Below are 23,397 nucleotides of genomic sequence, written 5' to 3'. Positions count from 1 at the left end.
CGAAGGAAATTTAGAAATGGAATAGTATCTCGATATGAGCCATTGTTTCCACCATCATTTTGGTCAATACATTTCAATCATGAAAACAATATTCCAAGGACACAAAACAAAGTCGAAGCATGGCACAAAAGATGGAAAGTATTAGTAGGAGCTGATCACGTTGGGGTGTATCGTATAATTGAGGAAATGAGAAAAGAGCAACAACACGTTGTGGGTAAGATAAGTTCACGAATAAAAATATTCTACTAATATTACAATAAAATATAATTTATTTATACATACATTTTGATTCCAGGGCAAATTCAAATTATTTTATCCGGACAAGCAAGGCCAAAACAAAGTTCAAAGTACGTAAAACGTCAAAACCAAATTCAAACTATTCTAAATGATAAAGAAAACAGAACAACCCTCGAGACAATAAGAGGTATTGCATACAATTTGCACTATTAATTTTTATTTATTAACATTTAACTATATAACATAATTATCAATTATAATTTATTAGTATTTTTTATGTATAAATATCAAATTTTTTAATTTTTAAAATATATTAGGAATATACAATGTACTCAATAATAATTTATTAGTATTTTTTATTTTTATGTATAAATATCAAATTTTTTAATTTTTAAAACATATTAGGAATATAAAATGTACTTATAATTATTAACAATACACTAAATTTTATTTTTAAGAATAAGTATCACCTATATATATATATATCTGTGTGTGTGCATAATTTACCTATCTCAACATAAAATTACTTAATCGGCCATTTAATATGTCGGCCTATAAATTTGTCGGCCATTTAGTATGTCGGCCTATTGCGTGTCAGCCAAATGTCTGTCGACCAAATGTCTGTCGGCCGATTGTACCACACCCATAATAATTATGAGGGCGAATGTAAATTCTTAAATGAGATTTAACAGTTAAAAAAGAGACTTATGTAATTTCCAACACTATATATCAAATAGGTACGTATGTAAGTTCCCATACTGCGTATATTATTTTTATAATTATAATATATTAATATATTATATTATAAAATATTATACATAATTTATAAGTTATCAATCTAATATCAGACATCGGTTATAATTTATCATACGATATCGGCATACATTTTAATATAGGTAATAATAATATAATCTATAATTATAAGTTTTCAATGTAAAAGTTATCTTGTCAGCTTTATCGATAATCTATATTCATAGATTTTATACTTTTATAATTTTATAGGCACCATTATGTATAGCGATTGAAACAAATGTGATTATATCATTTCATCACTTACCCCACATTATTACCTATATTTTTCTAAATATAATTTTAATATCATCAATTTGATGACTTATTATAGTTATAATATTATAAAACTGAAATATATATTTTTTTTCTTACTATTAAAATTTATGAAAGTAAAATATATAATAAAACTTATAATACTATATACAAAATATAGAATATTTTTTTTAGATAGGTATGTACTTGTTTTCCACTGTGTTAGAACTTACATATGTAACTTTTTTACCGCGTAGGAACTAACACACGTACCTTTTTTTCATGTAGGAACTTACAATTCCCCACTTATGAGGTCCTAGGGTTTTATTCAGCACGTCCGAATTGTATCCCAACCAATCATCTGGTGGTTACAAACTTATAATTATACTATACAATGAAACCCTAATTTAAATAACTATTCAAATGTGCAACAACTCAATTAAATAAAGACAATTTTTAAAACAGGTATAGTGACAGATTTTCAATCTAAACAAATTAGCAGATTCCAATTCATTAAACAGTTCTCGTTTACATTTGTATGTAGGTATGCTTTAATATTTTAATTTAATTATGATAGTAACTAATTAATAAATCACAATAATTGCAACTGACAGTTTATACACAAATATGAAGTAGGCGGTACCTACACGAAAAAAAAATCGAAATGCAATTAGTGGCAGTCGATCAGAATTTGTCTGAAGCCAAATATTTTAATTATATAAACTAAATACTTATTGTTCGCCAAATGAATTTAAAGAATTTTTCTTAAAGAAAAATATTTTTTTAATGGCACTTTAATTGGAAATAATTTCTATGATAATTGATAATAGGTACCTAATTACTATGTTACATATATATATAAATCATTAACTATCTTGGTTTTCACTCATGTCTTATGAGTTATGACTAATGATGAGTCATGAAATACGTGCCTACGCCCTTTTTATAGAATAGAATTTATTAATTGTGTATAATGTTTGAACTTCGGGCGACCAATACCTATTATAGAATAACCAATATTTACGAATAAACATAATATGATACATCAAATTTGTTAATCAAACGATTTAGTAAATACATTTTGTATTTGTAAACCCAATGTTTAGAATGTGGGATTGAGCATTAATGATGGATAGATTAAACAATAGGTACAATAGGTACCCATCGTGATTTGAGCTCTCATGTGAATATTTAAACATGATTTTATATTATATTGTATATGACGTGTATTTATTGCCATCATTGCACACATGTAGAATGATTATTCCGTTTATTTGGATGATCGATGTCTTATTAAATATATCGAAATACTCAATTAACTCGCATGGACTAATAAGTTGACAGATAAAAAACAAATGTTTATTCAAAGTTTAAACATATAAACATGTGGTATGTTTATGATTTAATTACCGTTTCAAAGTACACATTTTTATGTTATTATTATTTATTGGTACCGTTACGATAAAAAAAAAAATAGTTGTATTTGTTTTTTCGTTGAACCATTTTCGTTTGTCCATTTTTTTAAATAATTTCTTACCGTTTTATATTGTTTTTAAGTATTAATAAGTGCATTTAAATATACAAAATATGCATACAATATGTATAATAATACTATAATTCTGTAGAAACCGCATATTAGAAACAATCGGTTATTTGACACATTTCACCTTGGTCCCAAAGTGGTTTCTGCTGTATAATAATATAAATGTTATTAAATTACAATATTTAGAATAGTATAATAATGTGCTTAAGCTATTATGTATTTTCTCATCTTAGTTTTTTTTTTTTAAATATGTTTTTGATACATAAACACGGACATTATTTAAGGGTGATTGGGAATGCTATACCCCCTAAGCCCCCCTATTAGCACCTATGATTATAAAATACAATCATAGTCATTCGCAAGGGGGATACGCCCCTTCTGCAGCTATTGGCTAGGTCTTTAATAAATGCATAGATATCTGATATCTTTACTGTACCTACTAGATTATTTTTATATTTACATATTTAATTAAATAAATAGGTTCTTTATAAAATTTACAATCTAATATTTAATCACTATTTGATGATATAGTTTCACGAATTTGTGTCATCTACCGATTTATATTAGAAAAATTATTAAAATAGAAACAAACGGAATGAAATCAAAATTATAGTATTTTTAAAAATTTAAAGAAAGAAGTAGAATTTGTACTAAATTTGTACTTACAACCTATACCACATATAAAGTGTCTTGTTATTCGAGTATCGGGCAAATATAATATCAGTCCCGTATTTATAATATTATGTACTTTTGATACATTGTTTTTTATGCCTCAGTGGAATGGGGCAATCGAGTGTACCTACTTATTGGCTAATACTAATAATTTTAAACTTTAAGTCATCTGATACTCATCCTGTTGATTTTTAAATTTCATTAATATTGTTTTTACTCAGTTCTCAATATTTTTATTGAATTCATTAATTAACATAGGTGCCTAAGCTGATTGCCCATAAAAAAATATAATTGCGATTAGATTGTTATTACTGTAAATTCCTACTAAATTGATTATGCTATATTTTTCTTCTATGTGTTTTACTGCTATTTTTTTACTTTAATTATATCATCCGTACTGACTAACCTACAATACATATAATATCACATGTTTGTCGTATACGTATATGGTGTATCATATAAAGTATACAATATACATTGTGAAACAGAAAGATATACCTAACCGAATGTCATATCTTTTATATGTTTTTATATGTTTCATGTTATATATTTCTGTTTCACCCTGTATATAAAGACATTTATATACTGTGGTCATTGGTGTCACTGTAATCCGTATAGGAACCCTGATATGCACGCCTAAAGGTTAGGTTACCGTGGCCACACACTGCTGCAGCAGGCAGAAGAATTCTTTTGTATTAGCGGTGTCGCCTCTGTGGCGGTAAAATTGTGTCCGACTTCCTTTTACCCTAATCTATACGACTATGTGTGTGGGTAGGTACGTTAAGCAACAATACATTTACTTTGACATAGGTAAAATGTATTGTTGAATATTTATATTTGTTATATTTATATGTTACCATCTGGCTGGCACCGCAAATTTCACGATTGCAATGCGAATATGTATGTATGTGACCTATGTATTGTACGCTTAGAGGCAATTAATAGTAGTACACATTTTTTAGTTTTTATTTTTCAAAACTCTATGGAAGTGTTTAAGATCCTAACTAATAAAATAAATAGGTACATTAAAAGCTTAAAAATATTACCATGTATTGTCAAAAATGTATACTAAATTATGATAAATATGCTTAAATCTAACATTTTTAACATATTTCTTCAATAGAATTATCTTAATTCTAATAGTTACATTAGACTAAAAAAAAAAAAAAAACATATGTAAAACAATTATAAATCATAAATGTATCACATACAAATCATAATATAATAAACTGTAAAGAAATTAATAATTGTCATTAGTAAAATCATGCGAATAAACTCTACTAATAACATTAAACCTATTTAAAATTTTTTATAAAACTGAATCTTTTGATTTTAATTTAAAAATTAGAAAATACGATCGGGAAAACCTGAAGTTGACGCACCGTCGTTGATACCTCCTGTCTGTTTGACAATTGGCCGATTATTGTTAGCACGTTGAGATGTGTACTCAAAATTAGATGTTTGAATTCTGGACATGACATTTGTTAATTTATCTGGCATGGGATCTGTCCAAAGAAAATCATGGTCTAAAGCTAAGTTGGCAGTACATCTCTTTTCCGGGTCTAAAAAAAGTAATTGTTCAAGGAGGTTGCATCCTTGAGGGTTAGAAATACGACGCATAAGACGATTCCACATCTGTAAATAAACGTTAAGTGGTCTAAGTCTAAGAAACAAAGTTTAAATGATTTAAAATATTTACTATTCCCGGTTGAGGATTTTCTGGTAGTACTATATTTCTATACAAATCGTACTTCACAACACTTGGCCAAACTTCTGGCGTGATTTTTCCACGTAAAAATGATATCCATTTTAATTGATCCACCTCCGACGAACCCTGCATTATTGGACAACGAGTCCAAAGTTCAGCTATAATGCATCCAGCTCCCCACATATCAATAGCTGGTCCGTAATTACGTTCGCCGAGCAGTAACTCGGGAGGGCGATACCAGAGTGTTACTACGCGATTAGTATAACTACATGGAATATAGATTGACATAATTGGTAAACCAGCATAGAAATAATAATGATAAATTGTACAAATAACGAGTTTTTGATAAAATTGGAAAATAATAATTGTGCCATTATTTATTAAACATTGGAAATATATTCTATCTTTGGGTAAAAAACTAAAAAGGTATAGGTATGTAATATGACAATATAGTATAACGGTAATGTATACCACCGCTTGGTTGTTTGTTGTATAATGAATATTATCCTGCTTTGGATGAATGAGTACCTATATTATCTAATATTAAATGAATGATTTTTTACTCACTTATTGGGCTTATCTGTTGTAGGTTCATTAAATTCACGGGCTAGACCAAAGTCTGCCAATTTCAGAATTCCTTGTTTTGTAACCAATATGTTTGATGTTTTCAAGTCACGGTGTAAAATCTATTTAGGTAGGTATACATTATTAGTTTAATTTTATATAAATTTATATAATTTTCATTATCTGGACAATAAATTCACCTTATTCGTGTGTATATAGAACAGGCCATTGAATATTTGACGGGTAATATCCTTAATTTCAGATAAGTTGAATCGTACAGTAGTATTTCTTAGTAACCCAGCTAGATCGTGTTCACAAAATTCAAATACAAAAAAAAATGATGATCGATATTCATTTTCTTTACATGCTATTAAACATTAATTGTATTACATTAATTTCAAATAAGTATAACATTTTATCAATCTCTAATAACATTTACCTTTTCTATGACAAATTTCAATCAATTCGACAACATTTTCATTTTTTAAACGTTGTAGGATTCGAGATTCTCTCAAAGCAGTGATTGGAAACTGAAGTTAAAAATATATAACACTCATAATTAATATTACAAAATATTCAATAGGTATCACTAAAAATATATCTATTGTGTTTTGTTTTATTTAGATTCTAAATTTGTATACTTACTTTTATTTACTTCATGATAAAATATTTTTTATTAAATTGTTCAAAATATAAAATTTCAGAGAATTAATATTCATTGAAAATAAACATGTTTTTGACTAAAATAAGTTTAACAGTCAATTATTTTAGGAACATACTTATTGACAAATTTATGTGAAATTAATTATATTTTTTATTTATTATATTGGTTTGTTTTTATTACGTAACTAGTAGATTATATATTTTATAATATTTCAATGTAATTGGTTTGTTGACCATAATGAACTGAATTTAATAAAATTAGAACAAATTAAGACAGATTGCTTCCTAAACATAATGGATTCTCATAAGACTAGATTACTAGAATAAAATAAATATATTTAAATATTTATAAATAACTATTATTTCTCAACTAAAATATTTTTATTTTTATATCAAGCAGAAACAACAGACAATATTTATTGATTATTTGACTTATTTTAGATATTGGTAATTTATTTTCTTAAAATATATCATAATACTATGATATTTGTAGTATTAAATGTCTTGGAAAATGTTAATGTAAATTCAAAAATAGGGCATTTTATGATACTGATTTTAAATATTGTAGCTAAAAAAAAATTAACTTCTTTTTAGCTGAGTTAATTTAGTATTATTTTTCTACTTAAATTTTAACCTATCGATTTCAATTTTTTCTTTGTTAATATTTAAATATTAATTGGATGTAATTGAATTTATTTAATAACTCACTAAAATGTAGGTAAGTTTATTTAAGTCAAAGTAACTGTTATTTTTGTGACTTATACATAACAAAAAGATTATTGACTCCTGAAATTATTTTCTTTTATTAGGTATACTTAAGAATTTAGATTATATATTATGAAATACAAACAGACATTAACTTACTCCTTGTGTTTCACGCTCAGTAATAATTTTTTTGAGAGCCACAAAATTTTTATTTATTTTATGTTGTCCTTTGTGCACTTCACTGAAAATAATATAAAATATTATACATTTATGCATTTCAATATTTACTTAAATTAATAAATAGTATAAATAATTATTAATTGTAGGTAAACATAATAAACTAAGTAAAACTTCACCTAATTAGTAACCTCAACAGTAAATGTTATTTATTTAGATATGTAAATAATATAATATGATAATAGCACATTGATATTGGTCAATTTAATGTGTAGGTATATAATGTAGGTAGGTAGTAGACTAGGACAAAGAAGGTACCTACAGTGTATAGAACTATTGCCTATTATGTTAGTAAAATTGTATGTGTAGTTAGAAATATGTATGAATTTTATTAGATATACCAATCAAAAATGACATACACAAAATATCAAATTTATTTTATTGATTAAAGTATATCCAAAATTTTTACAGTTAATAATATTTTATTATTGAATTATGAACTTAATGTTAATTAGCAAGCAGGTAATATTTTGCATTATTTTATAATATAATTTCATAATTAAATTAACAGCTACTTATAAAATGTATAAATATTATCCTGAAATACCAATATAAAAACATAAGCTATATAAATACTAAACTACCTCAGATATGGTTTTTCTGACACAATTGAATCCAATAAATCATTGTGTGATGTTCTTATAAGTTATAAGTAGGAACCTATAAAGCCATAGAGGTCAATAAGTGCAGTTTTTAATATTTCAAATATAATACACACAAGTCACAAATTAATATTTATGTGTATTGTATATCATATATTAATATATTATGTATATTTTATATTGTATAGTTTTTAATTGTACATTGTATGTGGTAAATTGTATTTCTGTACAATTATAGGAAAACATAGATTATGGAACAAGCCGTAAATGATCAAACTCGGATTATAATATTATATTCTACTCAGTTGATTTTTAATGAGAAGGTATATGTGATATTTAGAATTTGCCATATTTTTGTCTTTCTAGAAGTATAAAAATTGCAAATTGTCCCAGCACCGTTAAATTATTAATCGACAAATTACTGCAAGAATACACATAAGTACCTAATTTCAAAAGTTAAGGACAGATGAATTTATCGTTTTGAAAATATTCTTTCGGATAATCTTTGAAGGTTATAGGTACTTCGAAAATATTGTTTAAAAACTGGTTGTTCAGAGTAACAAATTCACAGGTTTCAAATATAAATAATTTTAAAATGTATTATGATATTTATAAATATTATGTAAATTTTAATAATTTTTTAGATTAAATCACCTTAACCTGACATACATCATTCGAGATAAGCATCTGTCTCATCGTTAGAGTAAAAGAGTACATTTTTACAAAAATCAATTGAGTATTTGGATCACAGGCTAGATAACAATTGTTTGAACTCATTATCGAATAAACTATACGAATCACACTGATAGTATGATAAAAGTCATTACTCATTATTGTTTCAGAAAATAAAACGGTTCTAAAATCATTTTTAGGTTTGGTTACGTATTACTTAAAATGTATTCCAATCACTGAAAATATTTCAAAAGCATTACACATACTTTCATGCAATGGATGTAAATGAAAATGGACATCAAAGTGTGACCAAATATTTAACGAAATTAAACAAATTTTAATTTTGGTATCCGTTTATTATGAGCATAAAATTTCAATTTAATTCGTAATAAACTCATCATCGTATGCAGTATGCATTAAATGCTGTACTTTAACATGTATACCTAGATCGTACAGAAAAACACATAGCATCAGGACCTGATTTAAGGTTTTGGTGACCCCAGGGCCAACATAAGATTGAAATATAAGAATTTTTAGTTAATCTACATGCTTTAACACTTTAACTTTAAAATTATATTACTGATGGATTATTCCCTTATCATGCTATTAATTTCTTATCTAAAATAGAATATTTTTTTTGCAAATAACTAGAAAAATTTTAAAAAAAAAGGTTATCATTTTGTTGGGGCCCCGCGGGACCCCCTTAAATCCGGCCCTGCTTAGCCTAGGTATCAATATTCAATAGTGTTGTCTGAGTCTGAGTGAAATTTTTTACAAATTTAAATGGAAGCCTTCTTAATTATTTACAATACTAGTACCTACTGTCATATGAAATGTTAGGAGTTATGACTATAGTAGGTATTTTACATTAGAAACTGATCTTAAACTGTTAATATACTTTTGATGATAATAAAAGGTATTCCATTCTGAGCTGATCAATTACAACGATGAGCCTATGTTTTATCTTCATTTGATTTTAAAATAAAATGTATAAAATCTTAAAACAATTTCATGATTGAAAATTTGGAATCGAAAATCAAAATGAATAATACATTTATCTTAATTTTACTCAGGAACAATCGTTTTTCAAATTGAATTATTCTAAAACAATAAATTGTATCAACTAGAAACATGATTCTTTTTAAAGTATTAAATTCGGTCAAAACGTGTAAATGGAACATTGATTTTTCTAATAATTTAAAATTATAATTGTACAATTTACGAGAAAATCAGCTTCGATGGAACAATGATGCTTAATATAGGGTTACCGAATTACCGTGTTATCGAACTCAGAAATTTTGAAACAGTATAAATAAACTTCATTCATGTTATACGGGTTCTTTTACTATAAATTAGTTAGATTTTAATTTTGGTGGCCAAGAATTATACTTATAGATATAGAAATTTAAAATATTACATAGCATACTAGAATTGTCAGAATGTAAGGCAATATTTATTAAAATCTATTATAGAAATTCCATAATGGAATAAATCTCACTTAAAAAAAAACACGGACTAGAGTGCATTCAGGTTTTTACCTCTTCAGAATAAGCACTTTTTTAATCGTAATTATTGCAACTACAAAATGATTAGAATTATTTTTAATAAACATATGAATTCGTTATTTCAGTTTATCAAAACGATAATACGATTTGTCATTTCCGAAGTAGATGAAATCAGATGTCGTAAAATGATAAACTGGTTTTGAATTTCAATTGTATTTTAATACTCATGGTATAAGACAGGGGCACTATCTAACCCAAAATCGCATGGTTATGCTGAATCAGCAGTTAAACTTGAAATGTTCAACAGCACAATATCAATTAGGTAAATAAATTTCTTTTGATGTATCATAATACGAGTACAGTTTATTAAACAACACTAGAAACGCCACTTCAGCTAATTTTAAGCCATTCGGCTCATTTACAAGTTGACATATAACTACCAAATACAAGTGAAGTAGTTATTGAATCACAATTATCGTAGATAAACAATGGTAGTAATAGGATAATATCGTTTGGTGTAGGCAATAAATTTGATAAAAAGGGTAAAATTATCAAATGATTAGTAGTAAGTACATAATGTAGAACTTAATGACCGAACTATTTGGAAAGATACGAATATAATGATCAATTACCCAGTCATTTTTTTATTGTAGTCGTCTATTAATTATCGAAACCCCTAAATGGATCTATTTCACTTACACCTGTTAGTAAAACAAATGGAAATTTCGAAGACGCTCAAACAAATATGTATAGATGCGGTAGATAAATTGGGACACGATAATTTATGACCTGGTGAAAAAAAGGTGGTTCCAAACTTCAAACTCACATACCTACCTATATTTTGTCTGTTTTTTGTTATACTTATTGGTATTTGAATAATTAACTTTTAAAAATATTTATTTGATTAATGCATACATGGTTATATTTATTTAAGATTAAGAAGAATACCAAATATAGAGCGTCAATTTTTGTCATGCGATAAATTTGAATTTTGACGGTGTTGTAGATTATAACGTTTAATAACAATATTAATAATCAATAAACAATTTTTTTTAAATTAATCGTAAGTCAGAAATTTAAATCATGCACATTTAAAAATAATAATGATGGCAATAAAAAGCAAAAAAAATTATATTATATTTACCCGTAAGTTCCTTGGCCAATTTTGATCAAAAATGTGTATTTCATGTCAACATTCTTGCTCCCGAACAGGTCCTGGTTTTCGAATTCATCCATATATTTTTTCATCATGGAGTCTTGGTGTGAGGCATCATCCACTGTCGGCAACGGTGTCTCTGGTGGTGTTGGAGTCGTCTCATAGGTACCCATCATAAACTTTGTAAAGTCAGTTGAAAAATCATTATTTCTCGCCATGACACAAGATGAGTGTATCTCGAATAAGAGACAATGCAGACGACGTTTCGCTAACAACTATACACTGTCAATATGTCACGATTCCAGAACGTGTTTGGGAGCTAACAGCGCACCTTGTGGCGAGTGGTTGAAAATAAGTGGGGGCTATCACAATATTGTACCACATATGCCCAAGGAACCGGTTTTAAAATGAAGAAACATTAGATTAGGACTATTAAAATTAAACCCTAAAATTATTATTATAATTTTTAAATCGTTCGTATTCAGTTTTAAAAATTTTAATAAAATTTTCATATGTAATAATGAACATTAATTTTATTTCATATTACAGTTTTTATATTTATACTGTGATTTTATCTGTTAACGCTGGTTCGTTTAGAGTCATAGCAATCCATATTAAATGGAATTTCATTTATTTCTAACAAGTTACAACAGTTATATAGGCCGTAAACCAAATGTCAAATAAACAACCCCCATTTTTATGGCTCGTAATAGTTACCGATATTAATGGAAACTTAATTATTCAAATAGATAAATAAAATAATTCACAATTACGATAGTGTCGTAAGCATTAAAAGAGGCTTCATCCATAATATATGCCACCCGAAATAGAAAAGTTAGTGGTAGAAATAAAGATGTCACGTTTCGTAAACATCGAAAAGGAATTATTAGTTTGTTTTTTTTTTTTTTTTTGGTAATTTAATTAATTAAAATATGACAGTAGGAGCATTGGTGAACGTGTCCTTCAAGTGAATAGGCGAGGCTTTGAGTTGGCCACGCTTCGTCATAATATGGTGACAAAGGAGCGATGCCACCGGTTACCAATCCGTTACCCCATGGCCCATGCCCAACTTGCGTTAATGGACAGTGTTATATTACTCAAAAACATTATCAGATTCACCCAGATATATATAAAATAGATAGCCGACTGTATAATATTAAATTCCCATAGGAACATTGTAGTCGGACCAACATATGCCAATAGGACAATGCTTACATAATTAATCAATAGATACCTATACTGCTAATAAATAATAATTTAAATGATGAAAAAACGAATTTATTTTCATATTCTATAATCAAATACAAATTAAATTACATTAAGTAGTAATAAGTATAAAATATACTACGGTACCAAGTGAGTAAGATGCCAGTTTTTTGTTCCGCCACACCTGTACTATACTTCGGTCCACGAGAGATCAGTGCCGTCACATGCATGCAGAACAACCGGTAGTGATGGAATCGTGGTGTGTAGTCGTGGAAGATGCACAGAATCAGACGAGTTTTGGTCAAATATCGGTAATAATCTCTTGTGGCTGGATTATAATCGAAGGCAAAGTAATACCCATTTTTTAAAACTAGAATTTACATGTATGGGTACCACATAATAGTTATAATTTTAATATATTCTATGTAGGTACTTTGTTTAGAACTATCGGCGCCAAGGAGACACTGCTGAGTATACTAAATATACTCTATATAAAGCATTTTTAATAATCTAATAATTGTTCATTGTTATAATATGAATTTTAGATTCCCTTTAAAAAATACTGAAAAAAACAGACAGATAAAAATATATTTAAATATCTAAATTGTGAAAATATATCTATTCTAATAGGCCCTATAAGATTCTATTAATTACATTATCAACAAAAAAATTTTTAACACTAAGTTTAAAATCATCCTTAAAAATTTATTCTTCAGGTATTATGAATCCATTACACCAAAGACATAAACTTTCTAAACTAATTTAATTTTCAAATCAGTAGGTAGTCTCTAATTAGTATAACAGTATTGTTTTAAAATTTTGTTACATTATTTACTGTTTTATGTAATATTATTATAATATTTATTATAATTTATATTGCAATGTATAATGTATTTATTAATATCTTGTATGTATTTATTTTCACAATTTGTATAAAAAAATGTTTTAAATAGTTAAAATATAAAATAATTAGTAATTACACAATTCATTTTGACTTTTTGATATTAATTTTGTTATCATTATTAAATATTCATAACAACCATGTGATTTTGTAAAAATTACCCTGTAGGCATATTATGGCGGCTGATTTCAATATTACCTTAGTCGGCCAACTAGTTATTTTATATGTCTATGGATTCACCTTGTTACACCTAATACGTCAATTTTACATAAAAATTTGACAATTTCCCGAGGAAAGACAGACAAAACCGTAAGCCTACACGTAACCATGTAGTAATCCGTCATTATTCTCCGTTGTTTGTGATGTACACAGGGACGTCATTTCAGGTTTTTTTTCGGGTGTGCGAAGTTTCAAGCAGGCCATTTTGAAATTTCACCAGGCCATATAAAAATAGATATACATACGTATATGTATATTATCATGCATTCAATTATTTCCATACATTATAGACCGGTTATTACAATTTGATTTTAATCATATAAATAATTGTGCATTCGAGGCTGGTGCATTATGTTAGGCTTCAGCAAGGCGCAGGCTAATTGTAACATTCTAAAAGTAAGGGGTGCAACCGCACACACTGCCACCCACCAAATGACGCCCCTGCGGATGTACAACATACGGTTACATCATCGTTTTCATCGGGAAATGAAAATTATCGAAAAAACTTATAAATAAATTAACCTATATTTTGCAATTTGCTGAAGTAATACAACTTATACATAAAAAAAATTTTAAATTGGGAAATTCCTAAAATGGTTTTAACCTAAAATTACCACTTATCTCTTCGTATGTATAAAATAAATTACTCCCAACTGAACACTAGACAATATTTATCTAATACATACAAAGAGATAAGTGGAAATTTTAGGATTAAACCATTTTAGGGTTATGAACGGTATGATGTTTACTTATTACTACAATAAATTGCAAAATACATTAATTATTTCAAAATTAAATTGGTGCGTACGCTTTATTTTGTGTTGTGCGTAAAATACCATAACACGGTATTACCCCTATAATACCATACTACAGCCCTATCTAGCGAAGAGTCTAGCTCGATAAAACACTGCGTATTAACCATTCCTATGCGAGCTTTTTTAAATTTTACTATATTATGCACCGAGTAGGTTTTATTTCGTTTACTGAAGGGGTGAGAGCGGTGGGGTTGTTGCGGTGGAATGATAACATTCACATTTGAGGAGGATGCTACACTACTATCTACGACACCTGTACCTTATAAAAAATAATTATTATTATTATTGATGTTAATAAATTTTAATAATATTAGTACTACTCACTTAATGACTGCTGTCTGACTGGGAAACCCATAGCGCGCGAAATTGTATTCATCTCTATATTTAATGAGACCTAATAAAGGATAATAATAATTGCAGAATCGAAGGTTGTTCTTGTCAATTATAACTTATGTATAGTAATATTCAATTATTTATCCCTTAATATTTAACTGTATTCATTATATTATAATATTATACTTTTTTTATAGAATAATTCTTAATCGGTAATATAAACTAATTATAATATTATTATAAAAATTATATTCTATATTTCTATACCATACATAATATGTATGTAATGAGCAAAATCAATGACAGGCTTTTTTTGCTCTAGAAACCTAGTGATCATAAGATAAGTACTGTTCCAGCGGGTTGTAACATCTTGAAAAAATTTTCGTTCAAGCCGTTTTTCTTGTTTTTGATAACTATTGATTAATTTGTTAGCTGAAATGCTATGTTTAAAATGGCCAACTATTTGTCTAACTTTTTTAATAATTCTTCATGATCTTTTTGCTTCCATAAAACATCAGTTATTACCTGTAAATTAAAATAATAATATCACAAATAATTAATAAATTATATATCATTTGATTGAATTGACAATTTTGAAAAAAATAATAAATTATATATAAATATATAAATATATTAATTATATTATTATTATTATTTATAAAATTATTTTTCGGTAGTCCTTTCCCAATTTTCTATGATCTAAATAGTAAATATCTAATATATATTATAGAAAAAATAGAAAAAAAGCCTTCACAATATTTGGAGCATTGTCTCGTAAAAAACATGGATTTGTTTTTCTTAATTCCCCACTTTTCCAATGTTTCAATAGGTAGTAAATGTATAAATATCTTCACCCAGGTGATATATAGGCTTAAAAGGAATGGTTTTTAATAATATATTCTCTCTGATAAAATTGTTGTTTAAGTTGTCTATAAAGTGGCAAGTTAATGACAGATAATCTGTATTATTGTTTGAGGAGGATGCTACACTACTATCTACGACACCTGTACCTTATAAAAAATAATTATTATTATTATTGATGTTAATAAATTTTAATAATATTAGTACTACTCACTTAATGACTGCTGTCTGACTGGGAAACCCATAGCGCGCGAAATTGTATTCATCTCTATATTTAATGAGACCTAATAAAGGATAATAATAATTGCAGAATCGAAGGTTCTTGTCAATTATAACTTATGTATAGTAATATTCAATTATTTATCCCTTAATATTTAACTGTATTCATTATATTATAATATTATACTTTTTTTATAGAATAATTCTTAATCGGTAATATAAACTAATTATAATATTATTATAAAAATTATATTCTATATTTCTATACCATACATAATATGTATATAAATATTAATTTTTTTTTTCGTTATACAATTTTACATTCATATATTATTATACTATTTTATAGAAATGTTGTTGAATGTAAACAACACACCCTATAGTATGTAGATTATAAGTAAAATTATTCACACTGTAGTACAGCAGACGCTGAATAGGCATTTTGTATTACTAGCATATTCGTTCTATGTAGTAGCCTGTAGGACGATTAGTCGTTGTTTTATATTACGCCTCGGAGCACTATAGTTATTCGTATCAATTATACATATTATTGTATTATTACATATATCCGATCTTATTATTATTTACCTTTAGCTTCTGTGTATCTGGTGTACTTCAACAAATGTATATTAATGATTATATCTGTTTTAAAATATTTTTAAATTACATAATATTGAATATAATACATACCATGTTTTTTCTGTACATGATTTACAAGGTCATCCCGACGACTGAAAATTTGTTTGCATTTGACACATATAAATTTAATAAGTTTGTGAGATTTCGCATGTCTTAACATATTAGATTTCACAGTGAAAATTTTCTCACAAACATCACAATTGAACATTTTGACTGATAGGTAATAAACACTGGGTTAAGAACAATAATAACATATAGACTGTTTTCAAGAGCTTGAAGAACAGTATAACTCCTTTGAGTGAAATTGTGTCTCTTATACATAATATAGCTACCATCTTCACACAGTTATAGTAGGTATTAGGTAATAAATTTATATTTTTCATAATATTTCGTAATATATTAAAATATATAATCAAGACACAAAAAAAATCCTAAAATACAATGGGAGTTACTCTGCAATTATTTAAAAATTAATAAAAAGAAAACTGTTATCGACATTGATTGTAATATATTAAATAATCATTATGTAAATATAGGTCCTAATCTTGCTTCTAAAATACCTTCTGTGGAAGCCAAATTTAAAACTAAATGCAATTATTCTGTTAATTCTATATTTTTCGAATCAATAACTCCAGATGAAATAATACTCAAAATTAATTCTCTCAAAAATAATATAGCTCCAGGTTCCGATAAAATTAGTGTAGAATTATTAAAATCCAAACAAAAATCTATATCTGTTCCTTTATCGTGTATGTTTAATTTTTTTGTAGAAAAAAATTGTTTTCTGAGTGAATTTAAACACGCTGATATTGTATCTATATATAAAAATGTTGGAAGCAAGTTAGATCCTAATAATTATCGACCAATATCCTTAATATCTAATATTGCTAAAATCTTTGAAAAGTGTATTTATACAAGAATAACAAATTTCTTAAATAAAAATAATTTACTATCTAGCTCACAATTTGGTTTTCGAGAAATTTCGACAGGCTTTTTTTGCTCTAGAAACCTAGTGATCATAAGATAAGTACTGTTCCAGCGGGTTGTAACATCTTGAAAAAATTTTCGTTCAAGCCGTTTTTCTTGTTTTTGATAACTATTGATTAATTTGTTAGCTGAAATGCTATGTTTAAAATGGCCAACTATTTGTCTAACTTTTTTAATAATTCTTCATGATCTTTTTGCTTCCATAAAACATCAGTTATTACCTGTAAATTAAAATAATAATATCACAAATAATTAATAAATTATATATCATTTGATTGAATTGACAATTTTGAAAAAAATAATAAATTATATATAAATATATAAATATATTAATTATATTATTATTATTATTTATAAAATTATTTTTCGGTAGTCCTTTCCCAATTTTCTATGATCTAAATAGTAAATATCTAATATATATTATAGAAAAAATAGAAAAAAAGCCTTCACAATATTTGGAGCATTGTCTCGTAAAAAACATGGATTTGTTTTTCTTAATTCCCCACTTTTCCAATGTTTCAATAGGTAGTAAATGTATAAATATCTTCACCCAGGTGATATATAGGCTTAAAAGGAATGGTTTTTAATAATATATTCTCTCTGATAAAATTGTTGTTTAAGTTGTCTATAAAGTGGCAAGTTAATGACAGATAATCTGTATTATTGTTTGAAGACCATAGATCTGTTGTAAATGATGTAAATTCCATATTTTCAATGACGTCACAAATTTTCGAGATACCTTTAAATACAATTTAGGAATAATATTTCTTGAAATTGTTGTCCGATCAGGTATGGGGTGTATCGAGGTTCTAAGAATTTAACTAAGTTTTTGAAACATACAATTTAAATTATTGGAAAAAATTTAATTGCAAACCGTGGTTTAAAGTTTAAAGTTTACAACTTTAATCATAGTAAAGTAAAACTAAGGGTAAACCAAACCAAGATATCACCTTGTTTTTCAACCTGATGAAAAGGCAACTGGTTTTTAGCTATCATTTTGGCAATCAAATCAGTAATATGTAAGGATCTTGAGCTATAATTATGCTAATGGAGTTTTGCTTTCCAACATGAAACTTATTGTGGGCTGATGTACTTTTGAATGTTAAGTTTTATTTAGCAATGAACTTGGCTTGGATACTTCTTGACATGTTTTAGCTGTTTGTACAACAGTTAAATCTACTTCTTCCAACAAAAGTAATTATTAATTAACTACTTATTATTTATTACATATCAAATTAACAAAGTACCAAGTTTCATTCAGAACCATTATGTTATGTTCCTATAACTACTATACAGAAATTAATCATTATTACTAATAAACTAATTAAAATATATTAAATAATAATTAATAAGTGTTCACCGAATTAATGATTAATTTAGATAGGTCAAGTACAACAGTTTCTAAATCACTTTTAGGTAGCAATTTTATTTTCTTCTTATTAGCGTTACCTTTCATAAATTCATTTTTATGCTCAAGCATAAGATGCAACTTTAGTAAGTTTTGAGGTGTAAAAGTCCGAGAATTACGTCCACCCCTAGATATTTTCTTGTTGCAAATAGAACATTGTGCTTTAGATACATCATCAGAGCACTTCGTAAAAAATTTCCATACTACAGAAGTCATGTTGGTTTTTACTTTTTACTTTTAACTTAATAGTTTTATAATTTATATTTAGTCCAAGTCTTAGGGCCAGTTATACCGTCTCTGATTAAAGTTAACCGGAGTTTAATCGGCCGAATTTGCACGGTTAAATATCTGTTATCAGCTGGTTAAGCGTAATCGAAGTTTAACCGTAGACGGTACAACTGGCCCTTAATACTTCACACTTAACAGTTAACATGAATAGGTACAATATGATAATATGATATTAAACAAGCTTATCAGATTTACTTACATCAATATAGTAACTAGTGGTTATACTAATTTGTTATAACTTGTATAGTTTTATTTGTAATTTGAAATTCAAATCAATAAAAAATTACTTTTTAGTGGCGCATTGGAAATTTGTGATAATTTGATCTAGTTCCATAAAGCAGATAACACACTAGGCGATTCGAACGCGCGTTTCGAACGTCGCGATTTTAAGACGCGAACGCGCGTTCCTTACACATTAGAAGCGTGTCGACGCGTTCGTCAGCGTTTTAAAATCGCGCTGCGCTTTCACACTGGATGATTTGTGACCGTTTTTCAAAAATTAAAAGCGTGCCAAATGTTATTTGAACTATTCAATTACTTTTACTTAATTGTAGGCTAGGTTAGTACTGTTGTTACCGTTCACCGTGTATGACTGCAGTTAATTTCGTATTTAACTTTTCGTTGAATTTTTTTTAATATGGAAGTGTTAGACGATATAGAAGCTGCATGCGTTATGTTTGCATTATATGAGGAACATGAAAGTAAAAAACAGAAATCAAATAAAATTAAAAGACGACATTGGGTCCATCCACTTAATCTGAAAAGACCAGAAAATGGCCAGTTTCAGGTTACATTTATGACTCTGCGTAGCTATCCAGAAGAGTTCATGAAGTATTATCGTATGTCGATAACCTCGTTTGATGAGTTGGTAAGTATAAATAAATCATTATTAAGTAAAAGCAAAAATAAAATTTTTTTTTAAAATTAATTTAATGTTTTATGATATTATGTTACAAATACTCATTATTAACATTACTTACCACTTTTGAATACCTTGTGTTTCGTCTATATATAATAGGCGATAATAATAATAGTATAATATTTGTTCAAAATGTATACAGTATCTATACAAAAGTATGATATTAAATGTGATATATGATGTACATTGTACAGTGTTTACTAAAAACTAAACATTCCTTAGTTAATTGTATATTTACATTTAAGAGGACGCCACACAGATATTGGTTGTCCCCGTCATACAAATGCGTAACATATAGTAAAATGACGGAGACAACAAATATCTGTGTAGCGTCCTCAACAAAATATAATAATAATTAAATTGTTATTTAAGATATCTCTGGTAGGACCGAAACTGTCAAAACAGCATACTGGTTTGCGTGTGCCAATATCACCGGAAGAGCGATTGACCGTGACACTGAGGTACATAATTTTTAAATAAATATTAAGAATGTAGATATTAGTATTTTTTAATTTATTAAATTATGTCTTAAATAGGTACTAGGTACAGGAACACTTTATTTTTAATAATTATGGTAATAGTTTTGTTTTTGAGCAGAATGAATTTCAGTAGGGGGTGACTGTGGAAAATAGTTTGATTCATCATTAACATTTTGTGGAGAATTAATAGTAGAGTTGTTTATCATAGTTGTGGGCACATTTTGGGAAGCATATTGTTGAGGAGTAACATTAAAATGTGGCATGTATGATAGTGGTGTTTGATGGGAAATGTATGAAGATACACTTTGAGGATTATGATTTGTGGTGTAATGATGCTGAGGGAGGAATGGGGAGTAAGGTTGATAATTTGGTGTATTATTAGGATAAGTAGGGGTTACAGAACAGTTTTTTACTCGTTGTATGGCATTTAGAAATTCAACATATAGCCGAGTTTTTTGGTCTTCGTCCAACGATTTAATTTGAGGTAGTAATGACATCAAAAAAGATTTTTCCGGATCTTCTGGTACTTTTTGGCGGTTTTCTAAAATTTTTAATAAAGAGGATCCAAAATTTGATGTCGCAGTCTTCTTTGGATTTTTTTTAATTTTTTAATTTGGCTGTTTTGGCTCCTCTGCATCGGAGTCGTCCATGATCTCTTCTGCAGTAATATTTTTCCCAACAACTAAATCCATATCTTCAGTCTCCCCACCTTCACCCACAGATACCTCGTCATCGCTTGACTGTACATTACTTTCAGTCCTATACAAATATAATTTTATATAATTCATAATTTAGTTAATTGTATTGTGTTTAATACTAATATATATAAATATACAGTGCTATAATTTTTAAACGTCACCTTCATGGTGATTTAAATATAAAAGAAAAACTCAAAAATATTTCTTTTAATATTAAAAAAAATAAACGTTATATTAAAATTCTGATACTTGTATTGTCTTAAGCACATAAAACCACACATTTAGACGTAAATTAAATTTCAAAAATTAAATGTTTAGGTTGGTAAATCGTTGTGTGAAACAAGAAAATTTTACACGTATAAGATAGGCAATTAGAATGAAATGTGCCCAATGACGCCTCGCGCCCTTGTATCTTGATTCAATTACTCATAGTCATAACTTATTATCAATTATCATAAAAAAACCATAAATTTAATTTTAATATCTTGTTAAATAAAAAATTATTCTTTGGGTCAAAAAGCTTAAAATTTAATATAAGACTATTAAGACTCTTAATTTATTGTTACAACAGTAGCTGAAAAATATTAAAAATACATACGCACAATTTTTTTTAAAAAGCAATTATTAGATGTTGTTGCTGCTTGCCCAGATTTGGTGATGCATTTACGACGGTAACTATCCCTCAAAGATTTCCATTTCTTGTGTAATTCTGCTACTATAAAAATAATAAATAACAATTGAACAATAAAATTATATATTTATGTAATCATTTTTTTACATAGATTTGAAATAATTTAATATATACAAATTTATATTTATTTATATCTAACCTATAGCTACTATAATAAAAGTATGCAAATGTAATTATACTCGTAGTAAATAATTATTATAATTATATCATTATACATGAAACAGGTGACGGATGATAAGAAATACTAAAAATGTTTGATAAGTGTAGAGCATAAGAATCAAACATCTTCATAACAATATAATAATTAACTGTACTACTGTTAGTTAAAATATACTTTTAAAGCAATGTGTATTTTATTATTCAGGTATTTGGCAACTGGAATTAATTTTTCTGCTCTCCATTTTGATTTCCTAATGGGCGTTTCCACCATTGGAAAAATTGTACGTGAGACATGTGAATTATTGTGGACAATTCTCCAGCCTAAAGAAATGATAGTGCCAACAATGCAAGATTGGTTAGACATAGCAGAGGGGTTTTATAGTCAAACTCAATTTCCAAACTGTGTGGGGGCCGTAGACGGGAAACACATTCGAATAGAATGCCCCCCTAAAAGTGGTACTTTATATTACAACTATAAGAATTTCTTCTCCATAATACTCATGGCAATCTGTGATGCAAACTATTGCTTCACGATTATAGATGTGGGGTCATATGGCAAGGAGAGTGATTGCAACATTTTTAAGAAATCATCTTTTGGAAAAAAAGCATGGCTAACACTATTTTAACAAAATATCTGATCAATACAATAAAATATTTTATTAATAAGATAAATTAAAAATTGATTTAAACTGAGGTGGGATTTATCAAATATAGTTTTAATATTATACAAATATTTTTGTATAAATTGCCATACAGCACATGATTCAATTGGGTACTCTAAATTAAATAAATGTAATATGTATAATCTTAAAACACACATCTATAGCTCTTATGCCCGGTTGCACAAACGACCAATAACTAGCTATCGGACCAATAACTGGATTATCGAATCGATAACAATTTGACAGGTTGCACAAAGGATCAATAAGTTTTATCAATCCAATAAATATTGTGTTATCGGTTCGATAAGTTGTAGACCCGAATTCGGCTCGATAAATATTCAAAAGAGTTCTATAACTTTATTGATCTGATAATATCGAATTATTTTGTGATAAGGTAAATTATTATTTATCATTTAATCAAATATTTTTGATACCAGTTCAACTTAATTTTAAAGTATAAAACAGATAACAATTAACACTGATAACATTAAAAATATATGATGGAATGATAATTTTTTGTAACTATGGTATCTAAACTATGGTTAGAGCACTAACCATCAAAATGTTAAAGAATTTTCTGTGCAACAGTCCAACACTTTAAGGAA

At 27.3% G+C, this 23,397-nt stretch overlaps 3 protein-coding genes and 1 pseudogene across 3 annotated transcripts; 2 read left to right on the top strand and 2 right to left on the bottom strand.

Moving 5' to 3' along the window:
* Nucleotides 1–4,797: 4,797 nt before the first annotated feature.
* LOC149061054 (cyclin-dependent kinase 9-like) lies at nucleotides 4,798–11,671 on the bottom strand. Its single transcript, XM_089216590.1, has 7 exons — nucleotides 11,297–11,671; nucleotides 7,296–7,377; nucleotides 6,208–6,298; nucleotides 5,969–6,135; nucleotides 5,772–5,890; nucleotides 5,196–5,469; nucleotides 4,798–5,131 (listed from the first exon to the last, which is right to left on the bottom strand). The coding sequence occupies exons 1-7, from the start codon at nucleotides 11,524–11,526 to the stop codon at nucleotides 4,841–4,843; spliced, it is 1,254 nt and encodes a 417-aa protein (XP_089072716.1). The 5' UTR covers nucleotides 11,527–11,671; the 3' UTR covers nucleotides 4,798–4,840.
* Nucleotides 11,672–19,821: 8,150 nt separating this feature from the next.
* Nucleotides 19,822–20,583, top strand: LOC149061053 (uncharacterized). The gene is made up of 2 exons (XM_089230817.1): nucleotides 19,822–20,052; nucleotides 20,476–20,583. The coding sequence occupies exons 1-2, from the start codon at nucleotides 19,822–19,824 to the stop codon at nucleotides 20,581–20,583; spliced, it is 339 nt and encodes a 112-aa protein (XP_089086943.1).
* An 82-nt stretch (nucleotides 20,584–20,665) lies between these two features.
* On the bottom strand, nucleotides 20,666–22,256 carry LOC149061052 (uncharacterized; annotated as a pseudogene).
* A 128-nt stretch (nucleotides 22,257–22,384) lies between these two features.
* Nucleotides 22,385–22,756, top strand: LOC149061051 (uncharacterized). The gene has a single exon (XM_089230815.1). The coding sequence runs from the start codon at nucleotides 22,385–22,387 to the stop codon at nucleotides 22,754–22,756; it is 372 nt and encodes a 123-aa protein (XP_089086941.1).
* Nucleotides 22,757–23,397: the final 641 nt, after the last annotated feature.

This window comes from Diuraphis noxia, unplaced genomic scaffold (genome assembly GCF_037042655.1).
Source record: "Diuraphis noxia isolate RWA-SAM2 unplaced genomic scaffold, SU_Dnox_SAM2 contig0001, whole genome shotgun sequence".
In the NCBI taxonomy this organism is placed as follows: Eukaryota; Metazoa; Arthropoda; class Insecta; order Hemiptera; family Aphididae; genus Diuraphis; species Diuraphis noxia.
This window is presented reverse-complemented; position numbering and strand designations above follow the sequence as displayed.